At 40.8% G+C, this 23,666-nt stretch overlaps 1 protein-coding gene across 1 annotated transcript in view; it reads left to right on the forward strand.

Moving 5' to 3' along the window:
• The window catches only part of LOC112103209, a 49,623-nt gene that overhangs the window by 16,929 nt on the left and 9,028 nt on the right, over nucleotides 1-23,666 (forward strand). Inside the window, exons 5-9 of the mRNA XM_024194848.3 lie at nucleotides 8,531-8,767; nucleotides 9,773-9,850; nucleotides 11,398-11,614; nucleotides 16,297-16,505; nucleotides 17,496-17,568. Coding sequence (XP_024050616.2) covers nucleotides 8,531-8,767; nucleotides 9,773-9,850; nucleotides 11,398-11,614; nucleotides 16,297-16,505; nucleotides 17,496-17,568 — 814 coding nt within the window. The remainder of the gene's footprint in view (nucleotides 1-8,530; nucleotides 8,768-9,772; nucleotides 9,851-11,397; nucleotides 11,615-16,296; nucleotides 16,506-17,495; nucleotides 17,569-23,666) is intronic.

Raw genomic sequence — 23,666 nt, forward strand, 5'->3', positions numbered from 1 at the left:
TCTTAGGAGATGGGAATTTTGTTAGAGTAACTAAAACCTGTAGAACTCATTGCCGGGAGATGTTGTGAAGGCCAAAACAATACTGGGTTCAAAAAAGAATTAGATAAGATCATGGGGGATAGCTCCATCAATGGCTATTAGCCAAAATGGTCAGGGATCCCGCACCATGCTCTGGTGTCCCTAAGCCTCTGTCTACCATGAGCTCTGACTGGATGACAGGAGATGGATCATATTATAATTGCCCTGGTCTGTTAATTTCCTCTCAAGCACCTGGCATTGGCCACTGTCGGCAGACAGGATACTGGGCTGGATGGACCATTGGTCTGACACAGTATGGCCGTTCTTATGTTCTTGTGTACCTGGAAAAAAAACGGTTTAAGGTACAGCAATAATGACAGTAACATATTTTTCATGGAAAAGATATTACATTTTATAAAGAACAGGGGGTGGGGTTAGGTGCACAATTCCCTTTGAAATTGACGAGTTGTGCTTCTAACCTCCATTGGGCAGCTGTGAAAATCCCAGTGACATTTTTAGGTAAACCTGTGAAAACGAGAGCTGAAAACGTCTGTGTGCAGCTCGAGTTGATTTCTTAGAGCCAAAAGATGTTTTTAGTTATGTTCTTCTATTGAAGTGGTCAGATATCTGTGTACCTTACACAGGTGCTCAATGAGACGTGTGTTAGCCTCTTCCTTCTAACCTTAGAGCTAGAAATCGTTGTGGTGAACCGGTGCTCTGAGGTAGTATGGAAAATCCACTGTCTTAGGTGCCTGATCGGTGTGTCGGGCTCATGTGCTCAGGGTCTAACTGACCACCAGGAATTTTCCTGTGGGTCAGATGGGCTGACAACACTGGGAGTTTTCTGTTTCCCTCTGGAGAATGGAGCATGGGTGCCTGGTAGGATCATCGGGACATATGTCACCTAATCAGTTCCCTTCTGGTGACATCGGTGCCTAAGTCTCTCTCCTGTCCTCTGCCGGTGGCGCACAATAGATGAGTCTCCTGAGAGCTAAAATGCTTTAGTTTAGCAAGTCATTGGGCTCAGCATAGGCTTCTCTGGGTGAAATTTAATGTCTTGATATGTGGGAGGTCAGACTAGATGATGTAATGGTCCCTTCTGGTCTTAAACTTATGAAGAGATGAAAGCTCAGCCCAAATGTTCTCTTCCATGGCAGAACCCCAATAAATTAGTTCTCTTCACAGATGCTCCACAGGGGTTATGGGAGACAGAATCGTCCTGACCCCCAAGTCATAGAGTGGCAACAAAAACTCTCCTTGAGTGTTACTGTGGCCCGTAATCTGCAACAGTCTCCACAGGAACTGTGCCCACAGCTATTCAGCAAATTTGATCCATATAGGTCATATCTACTGGACATGCTTCCACAGCTTTCCTAATTCACCCCATCCCCAGAGCCCTCTCTACTGCCATGATGGAACATCCATGAAGCATAGCAGCAGAGCACAGAGGATACATATATCCCCCCATGCGGGCTTCCTAAAGCCTCTCCCTCTAGTTACTTAGATATATAAATGTAGCAAGTTTCTTAGTCCCTTTGTTAAAGATTACCTGCTCTGCACATCCTATTGCATGGCTTTGTTTTGTTTAGCACTGCAGGTAGAAATCAACTCTGTGAACACTGCATACCACCAACACTGGGAAGATACATCATGTATGCCAAAATCATCTTTAATAGGACTGCCTGGCATATTTTCTGAGCACTATGTATTCCATCCATGTCTCAGAACGCTACCAGGTTGTACGGTATTTAGATTAGCATAGTACTCCCATTGAAGTTAATGGGTGTACTCATATGCTTAGAGTTGAGCACATGCTTAAGTGCTTTGCTGGAGCGGGACCTGAGATAGACATGCTGCTTATGGTGAAAAGCTGCATGTTTGTTAATGCATTTGGACAACTTCTCCTCACTTTATGTGCAGTGCAGTAAAATCTTTCCTAGAAATGTAGCTACCACTTCTGAAGGGATTCACTGGGTGTGTAGGGACCTACCTCCTGCCGGTAGCTGACATATACAAATCCATCCACGGAAGAGGCATACTGTATAATAATAATGCAATAGCCTTTTCACATTTGAATACTTGGTTCAAACCTGCTTTGGGTGCAAGTAAAAATAGGCAGCAAAGGGCAGTGGTAGCCTAGCATGAGGTGTTCTTAATCCACTTGCTTGCATGAAAAACCAATCTCTTGGGTCCCGAATTTGGTACAGATGAATGACCAAAAATACATTTCTTTCCGAGTGGGAACAAAAAGAGGCATGTTGCATACATCTATGCACAATGACTTCAATAATTTTAAACTCTCTTGAAATAAGCATGGAAGCTTCCCTTTTCTGTGTTCAGACTTCTGATGCTCACATTGACACTTCAGAGTCATTTCCAAACAAAGCCCTTTCAAAAAATACTCTGATGTGTGGTGTTCTTTCTGAATAACATGCCTTCACACATATGCAAGGGTTGTACAGAATGAGCCCAATCCTGCATACAAAACTCCCATTGACTCGTGGGGGAGTTTTTGTTGAACAAAGAATGCAGGATCGGGCCCAAGGTGAATGCAAAGTGCAGGGGAAATGATTCAAGTCTGTTGTTTTTGTTATGTCCATTTCAAAATCTAAAATACAACGTGAAAAAAATAACGTGCTTGCAGAAGATTGCGCTGATTACAGGGCATTGTGCAACCATGTAGGGTTTTTTCTCTTTCCCCCCCTCTGCCTCTTTACCAGAGAGAATAGGTGAATAGGTTGAGTTGCAGATCTCATTTCTCCTGTTTTGCTGCTTGTGAAGTCTGCCAACAGAATCCACCTTGACAAAGTCAAGGACTCTGCGTTTAATGTTGAACTGAGTGAATAAATTATGCATGAAATTGTGTCGGAGTCTCTAGTGTGCAGAATTGCTCCTTTTGATATGAAAGGTTAATTCAGAAAGGAGTCCAAAATAGCTGGAAATTGTGGGGATAAGTGGATAGTATTCACTGTTGTGAGCTGTTATTACTAGAAATTGCATTCCCTCTCTAGCTTCCCCTGAGATTTAGCTTTGCCAGTGAATATAAACTGTACTCAATAGAATAGCATTTAGGAGTAACCAGAGTGTATGTCCACATACAGTAAAATATTCTAATGGTGTTTTAAAAGGAAGTTGAACTTTTTCATGTATATCATGTACCCTAAGGAAAAATTACTATTACATTTAGGTCAAGAGCAAGGCGTATCAAAGGTAATGAGTTTGGAGTTTATCTTTATTAGAATATACTGACTATACGATCCATATCAAAGAAACTGGACAGTCATTCTGCTGAGCGAGTCTGGAGGTACTTGGAGTGAGCCGTGGTTCCAGTCAAGACTACATCAGGTTTTAAATAAGATTTGGCAGAAGATTCATTCATTTGCTTATTCAGGGTGTCTTGTCTCTAATTTTTTCCCCCCATAACTAGCAATAGTTCTATGCTCTTTAACATGTTGTCTTCCAGCGTACTTTCAATACACTACACAGTTTTATGATTTTTTTTTTAAAGAAATAGTTATTTACTGTAAGAAAAAACAATAATTGCAGGCAGCCAAGCTAACCCTGGATTAAGACAATTTGTCTTGATGCTTCTGAAGCAGAGGGATGGGGATTGCACAGAAATTGTTCCCAAGTGGGTTTCAGCCAAATGTTTTGCAGACAGATGATTTCCTTCTGGATCTCAGCCTCTCACCCGGTCCAAGATACTTGGGCTGCATCTCTCTTCCTGCAAATAGTAAAGACAGGTCAGACTGCCCAAGGTGTCCTGGGTTGGGCCACAACCCTTCTCTACCCATTGCAATCCCATATTTTAAAGGTACTTCTGGGGATGGCAGCGAGAAGAATTCCCCCCCCCTCCAATCCTATCCGCTCCCTTACAGTACCAATATTTTATGTGCGTTGCTCCCCAAACAGAGCTTACACTTTCTCTCTGTTTAAATCCTGCCCAAATAGAGCCAGGCCATGGCTAAGTGGTACCTTTCAGGGGATTTTAGCCACAACTGCTCCCTGCCCATAGGACTCACTCTGCCAGTGGAAGGGGGTGAGAGACCGGATGGCTTGTTGAGGCCTCTGCATCCTCTCTCCTCTCCAAAGCTTCATCAGAGACCGGCAGGGCCACAGTCTCCCCAGGCAGGAGATAATCACTAAAATCCAGGCACAGAGCCGAGGTGACACAAAAGTGAGTGTCATCCATGTATCTTTATTGCCAGCTCTTGTGTCTTCTGATCTCATGTGCAGAGATTACACCATAGGGAAGCCTGATCATGAAGGAATTTCATGGATTCCTCTGGACTAAAGACACGAGAAAGAATAACTAGATCTGTCCCTAAGCTAGTGACCTAAATAACCTAAGCTGTTCCAGCAGGTCACTCCACATAAAAGAGATCACAAAAGCAGGTAAATTGTCAGCAGGTAACGATCTCAGACTGGTGTCTGAATCATGAAGAAATCCAGTTGATATCCAGGGCGCTAGGCAATCCCCAGGTAGACCTATTTCAGTAAAAACATGCCAAAAAAGCTTTTTCTTCACTAGGGAAGCGGACCAGAAATCATTGGGATCAGATGCTCTGGCCCAGAGAGGGCCAAATCCGCTTCTGCATGTCTTCCTCCTGTAGCAAGAAGGGTAATTTGAAAAATCAAAAAGGAGGAAACAATGGTTATTCTAGTCAACCCAAACGGGCTCTGGTTGTCAGACCTAGTGGAATTTTCAAGAGACCTCCAATCCATCCTCCCAGCAAGCTCTTATTCAAAGGATTGCTCCTCCTTCCCTCCCCAGATTACCTGAACCTGACCGCTTGGCTACTGAGTAACAAGCCTAAACAAGATGAGATGCTTTCCCAAAATAACAGTGACCTTCCTAGCCTCCCACAGACCTTCCACCACTTCGGCCTACGTAGGAGTATAGTCAAAGTCTCTTATTCGTGTTGCGATAACAAGATCAGCTCCAGGAAACCAGATGACCCAGATCTGCTGGATTTATTACAAAATAGCCTAGATTTGGTCTTAAGATCTCCTGCAATTACATCTGATATCTTATATCGCAACAGTAAAAAGTGTCATAAATATAGGCTCATGCATGTCTCTGGTAGACCTCCCAGTGCTATCTAAGTGCCTTACAGCAGTATGTCTATCCATACTAACAATCAGGCTTATCTTCCTGACCTCTGACCAGACCACGGTGCGTTGAGCTTTCATAACCCATCCATCCGCACTGGAGTTATCTAATTTCCCATATTTTCTCACCATAAATACATGCTTGATGGTCCGAATCACCTTTTTAGAAGAGTTTCTGAAACCTCTGCTAGAAGACATGAACCTTACTACATATTCCAGGAGGATAAGACAATACTTCATACTTCAAAGTCATTTGTTACTAAGGATAACTCTTCCTTTCATACATCACAGGATATCGCTCTTCCTCATTTTGCCCAAAGTCTTAACATGACAGAGAAAAAGCTGGAGATGAGAAGTGCTGTTAAGATTTACTGGGATAGAAACAGTCAGTCCAGGGAAACGTCATTAGTCTCCTTTTAGTCTAAATGCCGAGGCTTAAAAGAATTTAAATCTGCTCTAGGTAGATGGGTGAAATGTTGCATTGTTGAAACACATGCAGCTGCAGATCAAATGGCCCCAGATTGAATTCTGAATGTCCCAGAGCAGCTTTCTGGGCAGAGAGGGCATCAGTCACTACACAGGTAATCTATAAGGCCACCCACCTGGTCACCAATCAACACCATTATATATCATAATCAGCATCAGCGTCCTCTATAACAATTGCTTATTTTAATGAGATTGCATATTTTGGGGAGCAATTTAGCTGCTTCATTCTTAAATTTCTTCATTACTTTTAGGTGTGTGCCATCCGGTCCTGAGGATTTGATTCTCTTATATTCTATATGTATAGATGTCTCTGCTGTAACCCAGAGCAACAAAAGTTATGTGTGTGGGGTCTTCTGTTCAGGTTATTATACCCTCTGCGATTCCTCCCAGTTCTTCTGCTGGGAGGCAGAGGGATTTGCTCACCCTTGGAAGTGAGAGAGGTTTCCTTCCTAAACCCAGAAATCTCCCAAGACCTGTGTAGATCTCAGGGAGCTACTAGAGGCAAGGGCCATTACATTGTGCCTTTGAACTTCCTCTAGGCTCCATAACAGCATGGTCACTACCTCATTCAAAAAAAACATTAGAGATGCTATAAAAGGAACTGAGAGTCATGGGTGAGAGGCACAGTCCTGTCCTGGATCAGAATCTGGTTAGCAGAAAGAATCAAAGAGCTAGAAATAAATGGTCAGTGTTCAATATGGTATAAAGTTGAACAGTGAGGTGAGCGTGCATTAATAGTCTGGAAACCAGAGTAAACAGTGAGGTAGCAACATTTTGCAGATGACTCAAAATTATTTAGGTTAGTCAAGAGTATGGAAGACTGTGCCTAAGTCCAGTGGGACCTACCAGAGCTAAGTAACTGAGCAGCATGATGGCAGATGAAATCTATTGGTCACATGTGCAAGGTGATGCACATTAGAACAAATAATTTTAACTACTCTCGCACGTTGTTGCTTTCTACAAATAACTGAATACACTCAGGAAAAAAGCCAGGGGTCTTGTGGAGAGCTCAGTGCAAACATCTGCTCGGTGTACGGTGGTGATCAAAATAAAATGGTAGGATGTCTGAAGAAAAGGATAGAAAATAACGTTAAAGGTATTATAGCACTATTGTATAAATCAGTTGTATGCCCTCACTTTGCATGTTGTGTTCCGCTTTGGTCAACACATCTCAAAAAGATATAGGGTAGAAATAGAAATGGTCCAGAGATACTTCCATATGGAGACAGATTGAAAAGATTAGGTCTGCTTATAGAGAAGTCAAATAAGAATGTGCACGATAGACATATACAAAATAATCACTGGCACAGGAAAGAAGGAACTTCCCTGACTATATTTTAATGTGCATAGAGGGTTAAATCATGACCTTGGGACAAACTGTGCAGAAGATTAATGGGGTGAGATGCCCTCTAACTCACCTATGTGGATTACCTTTGTCATGCACCAAAACAAGCAAGAGAGAGGCGCTCCTGACAGCCATTACACTCTCTCCCATATAGGTGAGCAGGGGGTGAGCAGGCACAAACAGGAGTGGGTGAAGCCTTCACTCTGCTACTCCTTTACCGCGCATCGGTCCTTGCAGCTGAGCTCATGCAAAGGAGGCATTAGGGACTGAATTGTGACTCTTGGTCTACTTCCAGGACAGCACAACTGCGCACTTCCCCTTACTCTGGGCCGGTGGGAATGCCGTGATCTAGTCCTTAGGGTTGGTGAAAAGTGCTGCATTGACAGCCCTGGAGTATGAAGGCTTATGTTTATCCACACATCAGGCTGTGGCAGTGCGAGCTCTCTGAACTTCCCCACCCATGGCCCTCAGTGCGTTTTTGGATGTATCGTCTCTACAGGGTGATTCGTTCTTCATGAATTCGTTCAGTTTCTTGTCCCGTTTGCTACAATGCCAATAAGGGTGCCAATTAGTTCCACTAATGGTGGACATTTCTGTAAGAGGTCCACAAACTCACCAGGAGCTAGACTTGAGAGAGTCTACTAATCTCATAAGCCACCATGCCAGGGACATAAGCCAAGTTTGCTAACAAAAGACGTAGTGTCCCAGCAGCAATCTCCTAACCTGTCCGTTTACCAAAAACACAGATAGCGGGTGCATGATGGTATGACTATATTATAGAGAGAGAGAGAGCAAGGGTCACACCCATGAGAATGGCATTGTTCAGATGTTAATCAGGAATTGTAGACTTGGGCGCTTGGATGTGTTGTGGTAGACTCCCTCACTATCTTTGTGCCTTTGTTTCATGAGGTTTTTTTTTTTTTTTAATTCTCTTCAAAAATATTTTCTTTGCTGTGCATTGCTACATTCAGCATTGGCCTAACTCTGCTGCCATTGAAGTCCATAGTAAAACTCTTGTTGACTTCAATAGAGTTAAGTCAACACTGAGCATGTGTGAAAATTCCATCATATATTCCCTGATACATGCAGCTTTATTAAATGTATTGAATATAAATGCAGGCACACCCCACAGTGAGGAGGTACAGATGTGCCTCTAAGCCAGTGCAAGAGATCTTGATCTGTATTTCCTCTGACTTGTACTGCAAGCACCCATCAACAGCTGGGAATGTGGTGCTTTATGAGGTATTAAAAGATTGTGGGTTCAGTTGTTCACACAGATGTGGGCACTGGCACTGGTAGGGGGGATTTAAAGGGCTTGACCTATCTGTGTGGATAGATAGTATGTAGATAGCTAAGGCAACTTGTATACAGAAGCATCTCAACCAGTTCTACCTTGCTCGCTGTAAATCAAAAAGTTGCTTTCAAGCAGAAATGACCTTTGATTAGAAATATTACTTTTAAATAGTATTTTCTGTTAAGCGTTTTTCATGTGTTTCATATGAAGGGTGGTTCCAAGACCCTCCACCTGCATAGAAACAGTACTTTTTGACATCATTTATTTTTCTCCAGGAGTTAGTGGCTGTGGGCGAACACTTTGATATAGTTTTTATTGATGCTGATCAAAGAAATGCCGTTAACGCCTACAACTTTGTCATGGATAACCACTTGCTGAGAATGGATGGAGTGATCTGTGTGGAGAATACTCTCATGAAAGGACAAGTCTACCTGGAGAATGTATCTGATGAAAATGTATTAGCTGTCAGAAACTTAAATAATGTAATTAATTCAGATCCTCGCGTTGAGCAGGTTAGTGCTATACAATTAGTTAAGAGTTATATTGGTTTTGTAAGCATCTATGAAATTGCTTCAGCAGTATTGTTTTTTAAGAGTCCTGGAAGTAGGCTGTCTCACTCTTGCTGTCTATTTCCTACAGTAGTGGCCATGCTAGAAAAAGTACTTTGGTCAGTTCCAGCAGCGTATGCAAGAGAACCAAAAAGGGGTCATTATATATTCACTCAGTGGAACACTAAGCATGATTTACTAGATCCAAATGGTTCACACTGTGCATCATCATGCTCAATTTTGTCATCAAGAACAATTGCCTTCCATTGCAGAAGAGGGTCTTTGACACTTTAACTGTCCAGGCCCTGAAATCTACTCTTAACCACTAAGTCACCCTGGTACCTAGCCTGCACATCTTACTTTCTTGTGTTTGGACAGTGGTGTCGGGTCTACAAGATGGTGTGTCATTTTCACTAAGGTATGGTTGCCATCTAGACAATGGCACCAGGTCACTAGTTCAGGCCCGCAAATCATAGTGGTGGAGCGTAAAATGTAAGTAATATACAGAAGTACACAAACAGTGGTAGGTAAGATTGTCCAGAGAATATTAAAAGTCATTATTATTATTATTATTTATTAAGCTCCAAGAGTGATCTTGGTACAAGTCCCAAAGAACATAAAATCTCATTAGACAATCAAAATCAGATGCACTGGAAGTCCCAGAGGCTGTCTCTTGTTTATAAAACTGGAAGACAAAATGGCATTTTTATTGATCTAACATGTGTAAAAGTAGTGAGTCTTGAATGGGAATCTGAGGTAAGATGGAGGACTGTCAGATTGGGATAGGAAGAGACTTCCAGGTGCAGGGAGCAGCATGCAAAGAGAAAACCACCATAATACCCAGCATGGGCCTAGCTCAAAGCCCACTGAAGTCCGTGGAAGACTCTCCAACATAGTTCAGTGGGCTTTGGCTTAGGCCCAATGTCGTATGCCCTGACGTTGTTGATTTGGACACTTGTGTTTTTCCAGGTTATTTTACCTGTGCAAGGCGGAATGAGTGTCATCCGAAGGAGCCGTGCACACGCAGATAGGGTGATTGAATCAAAGGTCTGTATTTTCTCTCCATAAGCAGTATGGGGGAAATCCTGGCCCCGCAGAAGTCAGTGGCAAAATTCCCAGTGATTTCACTGGGGCCAGGATGTCACCCTTTGTTTTCACGGTACGCATTAGAGAGACAATCCCGTTTGAAGAATGGATCCTGCATGCATCACTTTTCCCAGTAATTGCCTAAAGAGTAAGAATCGTAAAAGAAACGAGTATCCGAGTGAGGCATATCATAAATTATAGTGTGCCGTGGGGCAGCCAGCTGTTTTCTTTATATCATTATATCATTGATTACAGTCACCCTGCCATTTTCCCCCTCCTACCCTACCCCTTTATGTGTACTCTATGCAATAGGCACCCAGTTTCCCTCCCCCACTGTTCCCTGGATTAAAGCCTCCCACTTTGCAGGTCCTAGAGCCCCACCCCGAGCCGGAACGTCTACACTGCAGTTAAACATCTCCTCAGCCTGAGCCCCAGGAGCTCAAGTCAGCTTGCACAGGCCAGCCACAGACATACCCATAGTGGAGCGGTTGAAGGTACATTGTGCCTTTGGAGGTGTTATGCCTTTGACATTCACGATGACCCCTGGGCACGCAAGGGAATTCATTGGGAAGTGCACTACGCTACACTTATGGAACTAGAGCATCCAGTGAAATTTTCAGCAGCAGAGCCATTCTGCCCCATTGCCTTGCCCCTCCATACCCCCTCTGGAGCTGAGAGCTCTGCTGGAATTTGGACTTCACTGAACTGGGCGGCCTGATTTCAATCCTACCTTCTGCACCAAAGTAATGGGGCAGGAAGGAACAGCTCCCGGCATGTTCTACCCCCCACCCTAACACACCTAAGCAGTGTGCCCTTGTTGCCAAGAAGGCTAATGGCATATTGGGCTGCATTAGTAGGAGCATTGCCAGCAGATCGAGGGAAGTGATTATTCCTTTCTATTCGGCATTGGTGAGGCCACATCTGCAGTATTACGTCCAGTTTTGGGCCCCCCACTACAGACAGGATGTGGACAAATTGGAGAGAGTCCAGCGGAGGCCAACAAAAATGATTATGGGGTTGGGCCACATGACTTACGAGGAGAGGCTGAGAGAACTGGGCTTATTTAGTCTGCAGAGGAGAAGAGTGAGGGGGGATTTGATAGCAGCCTTCAACTACCTGAAAGGGGGTTCCAAAGAGGATGGAGCTAGACTGTTCTCAGTGGTGGCAGATGACAGAACAAGGAGCAATGATCTCAAGTTGCAGTGGGGGAGGTCTAGATTGGATATTAGGAAACACTATTTCACTAGGAGGATGGTGAAGCACTGGAATGGGTTACCTAGGGAGGTGGTGGAATCTCCATCCTTAGAGGTTTTTAAGGCCCCGCTTGACAAAGCCCTGGCTGAGATGATTTACTTGGGGTTGGTTCTGCCTTGAGCAGGGGGTTGGACTAGATGACCTACTGAAGTCTCTTCCATCCCTAATTTTCTATGATGTGTGTGTGTGTGGAGGCTAATGGGTTTAACATAATTGAATTTTGACCCTCAGTACATTGTGCTGTTTTGCTACAGAAAGAATTGATGAAAGATGATGTCTTTTGGGGCTATAACAAATGTCACATCCTTGATCGCCTGCGTTTGGATGGCAAAGTGGCCTACGTAACAGGTGGAGGCCAGGGGATAGGAAGAGCCTTTGCTCATGCATTAGGGGAAGCAGGGGCTAAGGTCGCCATTGTTGATCTGGTACTTGCAAAGGCAGAAGTGGTAGCAGAAGAGCTCAGCCTGAAAGGTAAGCAGTGTACTAATTCTCTGATTGCTCTTACACATGCACTTCTACAGTGCTCATCCCTGGAATGCCGGTGTGCTTTGTTATTTTAAACTTTCGTAGCTGGCAGCCTGTTGGAGAATATCTTGCATCGAGTTTTGATGCAGAATAAGTCAAATAGCAAAGGAAAGAATTTCCAAATAGCACACGCATGCCACCATCGCAGAGCGTGATTGCCTCACGCAGCATCTTAGCACTGCCTCTGCAAGCAATAACCAATGTCACATTGCCTGCTTGTGTTACCTCGCAGAGTAAGTGCAACCAGGAAAGCAGAGTACCCCATATAAAACTCTTTATCTGGGGTACCTGAAGGAAAATGAGCCATGACTGACTGGCACAGAGAATAGCAATCTTTTATTAATAAGTGCTATATAATACACACCAATCAGCCAGAAAAAGAGGTGTTCCATACATTATATCACGTGGCAGCTAAGGCACTCAAGACGTAGCTAATAAAGGAAAGCCAGACACAGCCCATGCAGCCTTTAGTACATATCCCAACCACCACTTCTCCTTTCACACACAAAACCAATCGCACGGCCACAACACGTCATGGGTGTGTAGGGTAATATTTCTTATGGCATGAATCTGTCTCCTGTATATCTAATAATTATGGGCCAAAGTCTTTGTTCAGAACCCATTAGCTTCCGTGAGGGTTTTGCCTGAGAAAAGGCTGCAGGCATTGTGTGTGTGCCTTTACTTTCACTCGCTGCATCATAGCGTAGCCATCGTTGAAGAATGATTTGTTCACAGGGCAGAAAGCAAGGAGAGGAGCTAGGGAAGGGGCTGAAGAGAAGCAACGCTGATCATGCCTGACATTTTTAATGGGGATCCGCTTTGAGGGATATGCCAGACATAAACATACTGGAAAAAAAAAAAAAAGATTTTCAGGACTGCCTGATTTTGGGTGCCCAATTTGGGACCCATTGAAAGGTCCTGATTTTCAGTGGCCAGGGTAGCCAGCACTTTCTGAAAATCTGGCCTGCTAATTTTTGGGAGCCGATCTTTTTAGAGACACCCAAAATCATCAATAGTCACTTTTGAAAACATTGGCCATAGTTCCTCAAAACATGCATGAGTGAAAAGCATAGAGGTCAGATATAAGTACACCTCTACCCCAATATAATGCTGTCCTCGGGAGCCAAAAAATCTTACTGTGTTATAGGTGAAACCGCATTATATCAAACTTGCTTTGATCCGCTGGAGTGCGCAGTCCCTCCCCCCCAGAGCACTGCTTTACCGCGTTATATCCGAATTCGTGTTATATTGGGTCGCGTTAAATCGGGGTAGAGGTGTACATAATACTGACATACATCACAAGTAAAGTCCCAAACAATAGGTGAAATCTTCTACAAACCACTTACATTTTGTGTTTTCATTACTAAAATAGGACATAAAATTCAATTCCTCTCCAAAGACCTTTGCAAATATGATAAAGCTAAACTATATTCATAAAAGAAACATAGACAATTGGAAATAGTGTTTTAATGAGAAAAGAGATGAAGTATCACTCATTTTATAATTCCTCTTGTGAAAGTACATCCAAGCCCTCTGCTACATCGGATTCTTCAATATCATCAAAGATGTAGCTTCATTCAGGAAAGTGGGATACTGCCATCTGGGTCCGTATTCTAATATTTGTGTAAACGGATAGTGCAATAGACCGTATACTACTGCAGGGAGAACCTACGGGAGTTTTTCTGTGGTGCATTAGCTGAAGTAAAAATTTTCCTTCTAAAATGAAAATTGGTTGTGAAAAGTACATTTGCAGCATTGCAACGCAAATTTGGTGGTTCTGCAGAACAGTTACAGTGCAAGCAGTGGCAATAAAACTTCCTTCCACTGTTCTGCCATAGTGCTGAAGTCCATTTCCTGAGGGCATATCTCTGTCAGAGAGAGGAGTGGTTTAGACTCCATGGTTATACAATCCTTGGTCTCTCTGGTAAGACTAAGTTAAGTCAAGTTAAAAGGGTGCTAGTTTGTGCAGCAGGGGGAGGGATAGCCCAGTGGTTTGAGCATTGGCCTGCTAAACCCAGGGTTGTGAGTTCAGACCTTGAGGGGGTCACTTAGGGATCTGGGGCAAAATCAGTACTTGGTCCTGCTAGTGAAGGCAGGGGGCTGGGCTTGATGACCTTTCAAGATCCCTTCCAGTTCTATGAGATAGGTATATCTCCATATATTAGAAACAGTACTAAGCGATGTGAGACTCATTTTACCTAGGTCATTGAATACCAGTCTAATGGTAAGGCTTTGACTACTGGGTCTGGCCATTGGATCTTTGACTTTGTAGTGGGATCCAGAGCAGTTCAGTTCTAGGTCATTGTTATAGATCAGAACAAATTGAGATATCCAGTTCTTCCTTCCTGAAAAAGTTTCATGTTCCTGTGCACCAAAGGTATAGGATCCTGGAAAACCATAGCTACTCCTTGAAAGTTAACTAGCCTTTTGGACATGCTTTCATGGTTAGATTATATGTATCAAGCAGGGTATTCTGAAGAAAATGGGTTCTTTGAGGGACACATGAGACTTTGTTGGAGATGTGACACTTTGTTGGCAAACTCCTTTTGGAAGCCCAGTTTAACTTTTCTCTGGGACAGTTTCACCAGAGGAGTTGATCATTCTTTCCTCCCAGTGTTTCTCAACCAAGGGTTTGTGTCTCCTAGGGGGTTGACAGAAAGCAATCAGAGTGGTAGTAAGGCACGAAGTTTTTTATTACAATCTAAAGCAAAGAGAAAAACCTCCATCTCTCACTCCCCATACATCCTTGCCCTTTAAGGTAAAGAATTCACTGTCAACCTTTCAAACAGAACTGGCTGGAGGATGACAATTCGGTTTTGTCACAACTTGGAAGTTTTGACAATTGTTTTTGATCTGCATTGGAATGAAAACAATTTTTTTTAAAAGTGTTTGTAAAACTGAATTATGTCCAAATGTCCATTTTTGGATCAAAATGGTCAGGTTTTCAGTCTCTCTCAGAAGTGACCCGAGAGTCCATCCTGGACCCCAGTAACCTTTCCACTGCAAATTTGTTCAAAATCAATAAGGCTCCATGAAACATTTTTGGCTTTGATGAAACAGAATATTTAGATGAAAATACATGTAGTTGAAAATGTTCTGACCAGCTCTATTCTCGTGTAAATTATACAGGTTTATTACAGATACACTTAATATAAAAATAAAAGTAAAACTTGTAAGGGAGTCATGACTGTTTTCGATTTCAAATGAAAGGATCACCAACTTGAAAGGTTGAGAAACACTGCCTTGCATCATCACCTGATTGATCTTTTCAGAATCTTTCAATTTGGGTTCCAATCATATATATGTATATTGGAAGGTGCAGCTCCTCGCCTCCCTCCCCCAAAAAAAGACCCTGTGTGCTTTCCTATAATGCTTCAGAAGACATATTAAAACATTTCTTCTTGGGAAAAGACTAGACATTTTCCTTTTTGACATATTATATGGCTCATTTTTCAGTTATTGACTATTTCCTGTTTTTATTAATAAACCACACAAGAGCAAATCTCTTATGATCCTGTTTATGATATATAATTTCTTCCATATCCATTGTTAATTGCTCATAGAATACTGATCTGTGCTATAACTATAAAGGCTGTCTACACTCCTGTGAACTAATTCCCAGTCAAGCAGAACACTTGGGCACATGCTTAACATTAAGCACGTTTGTAGTTTCATTGACTTCAGGTGTTCTGCTGGATTGGAGCCTTAGGAAAAAAAAAGGGTTCACGTTTTATTTAAAAATCAACTTTCTAGCATATGCACTAATAAAACATGAAATGCAAAATCTGCATTGGAATAATTTTTGATTGAGATTGTACATGTGCAAAAGGCAAGATATGCAAAGTTACTGATGCAAAAGCAAATTTAACGGTCACATTTCACATCCATAGGGTACTTTTACAGCTATTTACTAATAATATTAACTTTTGTGCTTTAATGTGTAGCTGCGATGGCACTGAATTAGTTACTTATGTGCACCATATTTTTGAATATTTAGATTTTCATGTTTAAATCATGGCTATAATTCTAGATGGCTTTTTCATACACCATTACGCATTACAGAAATATGTACACTCCAAACTCTAAAAACCTGATGTTTAGAATCAGTTTGGCTGACAAATTGATTCGATTTCTGTGACATCTGGGGTTCACTGTAAAAACATCTGTAGCACAACAGATAAAATATTCCTCTGTTTTATCTTGTTTATGAGCTAATAACCGTCATCTGAAAGTGATGCACTTCATGATCCATAGCACTCAGAGAATTGTTGGAATGACCGTCACTTTAGTTGATAAGTTGCAGTTAGACTTTTGACCAGAAGATGGTGTAGTATTCAAAGATTCATTCAATTGGAGAGTCAGAACTCTGATTTTAGATAAGTTGATTGTGTTAGACTACAGTATGTGCAGTCTACAAAAGTTAAACTTAAAAACTTTTGAAAAGATTCATTTCCCAATGCATCATGCTTCCATAAATAGCACATAATTTGCTGTCCTCAGTGGAGTGGTGATAAAACTGGTTTTGTTGTTGTTGTTTGTTTTAAGAATTAGTAACTAGGTACACAAGAAATGATATCTTGTTTTCTATGAATGCCTATATTTGTTTGATCAATCTCATTTTAATCTAGGGATAAAAAGCATGGCAATGGAAGCAGATGTAAGCAAACCTGAAGATGTGCAAAGGATTCTTGATGCGATTGTAGCTAGATGGGGCACAGTTCATATTGCCTGTAACAATGCTGGAATTAACATGAATTCTGCAAGTGAAGACACTTCACTGGAAGAATGGGACAAAACTTTTAATGTTAATTTACGAGGCTTGTTTTTGTGCTGCCAAGTAAGTATGAGGATCTGTACTATTTTCCACAGAAATGTAGCTGTTTTCTGAGCATTTGACTTAGCCAGAGGTTTAATAATATTCTTGTTGCTAATTATCATCATAAAATCGAACGTATATTAGTGGGTGTTAATAATAGTTTGGCTATGTATCCGTAGGCTTGGCCATCTTAGATTTTTGTCAGTAAGTGTGGATTTCAGCGAACACATGCAAACTGATGAAAAAATATTTCCATCCATAACTGAAATTTACAGATAGGCAAAGTAAGAAAAATGCTGCCTGAGAACTTATTTAGCGTGTAAGGATATTTACTTTGTATATTTTGACATGTGATGTTGACAATTTGTATTTTAATGGTTATTAAGCTTTGACTTCTTATATTTCAGTGTCTGTTGTCATTAAATAATTGTCTGACTCCTCCCCATAATTTCCCACAACTATGAAAATTTAACTAAATGAAAATTGCATACCATTATAGGTTTTAAGCATTTTTTTCAACTGTGAAAATTTAAATAGATAAAAATGTTTTAAAATGCTTAAAATAGCCATTGGTTGTATCTGTTGAAATTATAAAAAAATAAAAATTCAGTTCTGCCAACACTGTGAATCAGGTTTACATTTAGCCCAAGATTATCAAAAGTAACTAGTGATTATTGGTGTCCAACGTGAGACACCTTAAAAAGAGACCTGATTTTGAGAGGGCGGCTGCTGAAAATCAGACCCTTTTGTGGGGTATCAGTTGGAGTGCCCAATACTTGAGGCACCCAATATTACTACTCACCTTTTGAAAATTTTGGCAACACAGTAGCTGAATTAAAATAACAAGAGAAATTTTTCAGCATCAGCCATTTTATACCAAATTTTTACATCGTGCACTTTTTAAAAAAAATCCATAAACTCTTCTGAAAAGTGAAGACTAATTTATTATCATGTAATTATTAGCACAATCACAAAAGGGGTCACTGGTCTTTCCTTTAATTTCTGTCACAGGCTGCAGGCCGCATTATGCTGAAGCAAGGATATGGGAAGATAATTAACACAGCATCTATGGCAAGTTTAATAGGTGAGTGATGATATCTAACAGTTGTGCTTCAGAATCCATATTTTAATTACTACCAATGCTATTTGAATCAATTAAACCTGTATTGGGAAGGAGTAAATCACTGACATTTTGTATTAGGGGAAAATGTACTACAAATTTTTTATGATATCATTTTTCAACATTTATCTGTCCTCCATGTTTTAGAGCACATATTACTTTTTTATAGAAGAGATGGAGTTACCCTCCTTGAGTCTGACACATTCATAATGGAAGAAACGTGTTGGTGTAATTCCCATTAATCTGAGCACAATGTATAACATTTCAGAAAACTGTGCTTTGCTAGTGTTTACAATCTATCCAAAAACTTTTCACTCTACCGTTAACTGCAATACCAGTTGTTCTATTTCATTACGTCGCCAACAGGTGTCTCCACTAACGCTGCTGTATCAGCAGTGTCATCAAAGAGCCAATAAACTATTGTTGGAACATATGGAATGAAATCCCAACTGCTGAGCTAATCTGGGAAGCAGTTACATGCTGGTGAACTGAAGCCCATGTAACAAAAATTGATCAATTACACAAATTAAGCATAGCCCTTTAGGAATTTATTTGATTGGTCTGGACATCTGTTGCAGTATTGTCCAAATCCAAAAATCAAATGGTGCTTTGGGTTACCAAGTTAGACAAGAAAATCTAGTAGCTATAAAAGTACAACAGAAAACCCCCTATATTAATATCATCTCCATCTGCTGAATGTTACATAAATATTCAGTCTTTTTATTTTCCTTGGGAATAACATTTATTTTTACTGTGCCCAGTCTGACATTCTATGACATTCTGTTCGGTTTATTACATAGTAACTTTAAATATTTCTTCAAAAATGCATTTATAATGTTGTTATTAATCTTTTTACAAGTGTCCTTACCAGCTGTTTTACTTATGGTTAAACACAAGAGTAGTCCCTTTCCCCAAGCGTGGAGAATTGCAAATCTCACAAACAAAAATAAAAAAGGAACTTCAAAGCTTTAAACTTGTGTTATGTGTTTCATACAGTGCCTAGCATAAGGGAGTCCTAGTACATGACTCTGGCGCTGAGGTGCTACCACAATTCATATTAGAAAAGTAACAACAATGCAAGACTTAATAGTAGATATAGACACTATAGAATGTTAGGCAACAACTGTGAGGTAAGTCCTTGGCTTTAATGGAACTATAGCAATTTACACCAGCTAAGGATTTTCCCCTCTGAGTGTTAAAATACCGTTCTCTCTCTTGTTTTTGTTGTTCAAAAGTGCTGTCTCTTATTTATAGAAATGAGTGATATTTCCAAAGAGAATATTTAAATTACAATTCTCTTACTGCAACTGCAAACGGAGGGTCAGAGTCTCAGTTGGTGTAAATCATCACAGCTCGGTTGGATTAATGGCGGTATGTCCATTACCAGCAGTTGACAATCTGGCCCTGAAGTATGTTAATCACAATTAGCAATCTTTACTGAAATATAAGAGTATTTTTAAGTGAAAATATCTTGGGAAAGGCAGCATGAGGTGCACTTACATGTCAAAGAATTTTAATCCAAGTGGGCGTGGTGAGACCGGTCATTAAGACGAGATGGAATGTGTTTACTTCATGAACCTGTTTGAATCTTGGCGTTGCCCCCCCCCACCCCTGCCGAATAGTTCTAAAAGTACAACTGAAAATGACGATGTTCATATTGTGTCCATCTGCTGAATGTTAAATAAATATGTTGGTTGGTTGGTTATTTAAGTATCTTGGCCAACTGGCATAGTATGGAATGTTTCTAGAAATACTGGATAATTTTTCATAGGTTGAGTTCTCTTTGGTAGATACAACAAAATGAGCAGAGGAGTTAATCCTATTGGATAGAATTTTGACTGTGGTTTCCCAGATATATTTCCCTAAACTAGTTTAATAAACAATATAATCAAGCTGAGATTCTGCATTCAGTTTTGCCTGTATAAATTTTGAGTATCTCCAGTGGCTTCACCAGAGGTATTCCATATATATATGCCCATGTAACAGACAGCAGATGCTATTGGAGTTACTCTGATTTATCCAGGTGTAGCTAAGATCCCTATTTTTTGCAGTGACTATCTTTAGTGGTAAGAGGTCTATCCTCTAATATGTAAGTGTATGAACTCCCCACTAATGTATCAAGGGCAGGGTAGAACCCCCCCAATCACCAAGCTAAGAAGCAATCGCATAATATTGGATATTAAAAATATAACTCAGCTGATGTTGGTATCATTTTTACCTACATTTCCCCCAGCCCTGTGTATGCAAAACAGTAGGGAAATTAGCCCCCTTCTTCCAGCCCCACCCCCACACAGTGGTAAGAGAAGAGACCTTTTCTAAAGTGTTCTCCACTGGGGTGAAGATAAATCTTTACATTTATAAAGATGCTCTAGTCAATTTTTAATAGAAGATAGTGTGTGTGTGTGTGTGTGTGTGCGCGCGCGCGTGTGTGCTAAATTCTGTCCTTGTACACATGAGAGATCCAGCTGAAGTTAACAGCAGAAGGAGAACAGGATTTGGTACTGTGTACTTTAATGCAAAAACAGTACCCACTGTGAAAGCCACCCACTTTGTGACACCCTTTGGCTAGCTCTTGAGTGCTTTCAATTAAGAGGGGCCAAGTGTTTCAGGAGGTGTATATTTATCTTCTAAATTGCCTTCCTTAACCCTTTCTGTAAAGAGAGATGCATTTAGAAGCAGGAAGGATAGAAAATATCTAATGAGCTTCTGTCCCAAAATCAGCAGGCAGATTCCAATATCTTATAGCAAATCTCTGTTTTAGTTTGTGCACACTGAAAACTGCAATACCTTGACTGGGGAGGATGCAAAAGCCCTTATCCTCTTAGGCAATTCCAAGTTATTTGTTACAAACAGACAAACTGGGAAAGTTTAGCAACGACTGCTTTTGTGAGGTGCCAAGGTTAACTACTGAAGTTGTACATAACTTGGAGCTGGTGTACAGCAATTAATCAAGGAATTATATTCCACTCCATTTCAATAGCCCACATGGAGTGCTGCATCTGTGATGTGATATATATATATATATACACACACACACACACACACACACACACACAGAGAGAGAGAGAGAGAGAGAAAGGAGAAATATTTCTTCTAATAAAATCCTAATTATTTTGTTTTAAAAAAAAAAAATGGAATGGACTTGGGTTTCAAACTACACAATGCTTTATCTGACAAATGGAGGACCTTTCAAATCTTTAATGCATACATAAAGAGGAGGAACTATTAGCTATGCCCTCCTCTCTCCCAATCCTACACACACACAAGTTCTCAAATCTAAGTACATGAGAAGTCACATTGAAGTTAATGGGTCTACTCACATGCATACATTTACACGTGCTTAAGTGTTTGAAGAACTGGGGCCTATGTCGTTTCAGTGTTTTTGCATAATCCAACAATATTATTCTTTATTTACTGGCCTTTTCCTATACTTTAAGTTGCAACATTTATAAACAGTGCGTTTTAGAGGATAAATGCAAATTCAGGAGTATAGGAGAAGTGAGAACATAAAAACAGTCATTCTGGGTCAGACCAATGGTCCATCTAGCCCAGTATCCTGTCTTCTGACAGTGGCAGACACTAGAGACTTCAGAGGGAATGAATAGGACACTTTAATTACGGAGTGATCCATCCCCTATTGTCAAGTCCCAGCTTCTGGCATTCGGAGGTTTAGGAACACCCAGAGCACGGGGCTGCACCCCTGACCATCTTGGCTGATAGCCATTGATGGACCTATTCTCTATAAATTTATCTAATTCTTTTTTGAACCCCGTCATACTTTTGGCCTTCACAACATCCCCTGGCAACAAAGTCTACAGGTTGACTGTGTTTTGTGTGAAGAAGCACTTCCTGGTGTTTGTTTTAAACCTGCTGCCTATTAATTTCACTGGGTGACCCCTGGTGCTTGTGTTCTATGAAGGGGTAAATAACACTTCCTAATTCACTTTCTCCATGTTGTTCATGATTTTATCGACCTTTATCATATTCCTACTTAGTCATCTCTTTTCTAAACTGAACAGTCCCAGGCTGCTTAGTCTCTCCTATGGAAGCTCTTCCACACCCCTAATAATTTTTGTTGCTCTTCTCTGTATTTTTTCCAATTCTAATATATCTTTTTAGATTGGGCGACCAGAACTGCATACAGTATTCAGGGTGTAGGCGTACCATGGATTTATACAGTGACATTATGAGATTATTATCTCACCCTTTCCCAATGGTTCCTAACATTCTGTAAGCTTTTTTTAATGCTGCAGCACATTGAGCAGATGTTGTGAGAGAACTATCTACAATGACTCCAAGATCTCTTTCTTGAGTGGTGACAGCTAATTTAGACCCCATCATTTTGTATGTTCTAGTTGGGATTATGTTTTCCAATGTGCATTACTTTGTATTTATAAACACTGAATGTCACCTGCCATTTTCTTGCCCGATCCCTCAGTTTTGTGAGATCCCTTTGTCACTCTTTGCAGTCTGCTTTGGACTTAGTTATCTTGAGTAATTTTGTATCATCTGCAAACTTTGCCACCTCATTTTTTACCCCCTTTTCCAGATTATTTATGAATATATTGAACAGCACTGGTCCCAGTACAGATCCTTGGGGAATCCCGCTATTTAACTCTCTCTTCCCTTTATTCCTACTCTTTATTTCCTATCTTTTAATCAGTTACTGATCCATGAGAAGACCTTCCCTCTTATCCCATGACTGTTTACTTTGCTTACGAGCCTTTGGTGAGGGACCTTGTCAAAAGCTTTCTGAAAGTCCAAGTAGACTATATCCTCTGGATCACTCTTGTCCACATACTAGTTGACACCCTCAAAGAATTCTAATAGCTTGGTGAGGCATGATTTTCCTTTACAACAGTCATATTGACTCTTCCCCACCATATTGCATTCATCTGTAGTCTGATAATTATTTTCTTGACTATTGTTTCAATCAATTTGCCTGGTACTGAAGTTAGGCTTACTGGCCTGTTATTGCCAGAATCACCTCTGAAGCCTTATTTTTTTAAAAAAGCTCTTTGTTAAAGAGCTCTCTCTTGAATGGTAAAAATTGGTACAATATTAAAAAATTGGCATTACATTAGCTTTTCTCCATTCATCTGATACAGAGGCTGATTCAAGTGATAGTTTACATACCAGTTAGAAGTTCTGCAATTTCTTATCTGAGTTCCTTCAGAACTCTTGGGTGAATACCATCTGGTACTTATCATGGTGACATAAAATTGCTAGCTAAGCCGTTTTAATGCTCATTTTCAAACCCTTTTTTATTAACTGAATTTTCCTACCTGGATTATATAGTGCTTGCCAGTAGCCACATGAAAGTAAAACCAATTTGATATGCTGATTCACCTTACAAAAATTCAGTAGTGCACCTGCCTTTTAAAACACATTAATAAAATAAACTGTGTGGTTTTTTTACCTCATTAATGGTATTTAGTACTGATTCCTTCCCCTCAGTAATAAAGAATTACAGCTCAGTAATACACCTCTACCCTGATATAACGCGACCCGATATAACACAAATTCGGATATAACGCGGTAAAGCAGCGCTCCGGGGATGGCGGGGCTGCGCACTCTGGCGGATCAAAGCAAGTTCGATATAACGCGGTTTCACCTATAATGCGGTAAGATTTTTTGGCTCCCGAGGACAGCGTTCTATCGGGGTAGAGGTGTATTTAATATTAAACTGCACATGTTTAGATTTCACTGCTCTTTAACAACTTTGTTTAAATAGGTCAGAATGGAAGCCAGGTAGCTAAAAATACTTAAGGAGTAGATCCTTAGTGGGTGTAAATTGCGATAGCGGAATTGACTTCCACTGATTCTGGTGGCATTATGACAATTTACACCAGCTGAGGCCCTGCCTAAAGTAGTTTTCCTTGGAACAGGGTAAGTGTGAGAGCTCAGTGACGGGGTAGAACTAACAGAACATACAGCAGAAGCAAGCTTGAACATTGTAATTAACAAGCCGATCATTTTCCTTTATGACTGACATGTGACATCTGTGAAACATTTTCAAAGGCTTCAGATTTTGAAAGTGGTAGGAGATCTGAATTTTGGGC

This window comes from Terrapene carolina, unplaced genomic scaffold, assembly GCF_002925995.2.
Source record: "Terrapene carolina triunguis isolate 2854851 unplaced genomic scaffold, T_m_triunguis-2.0 Scaffold89, whole genome shotgun sequence".
NCBI lineage: Eukaryota > Metazoa > Chordata > Testudines > Emydidae > Terrapene > Terrapene triunguis.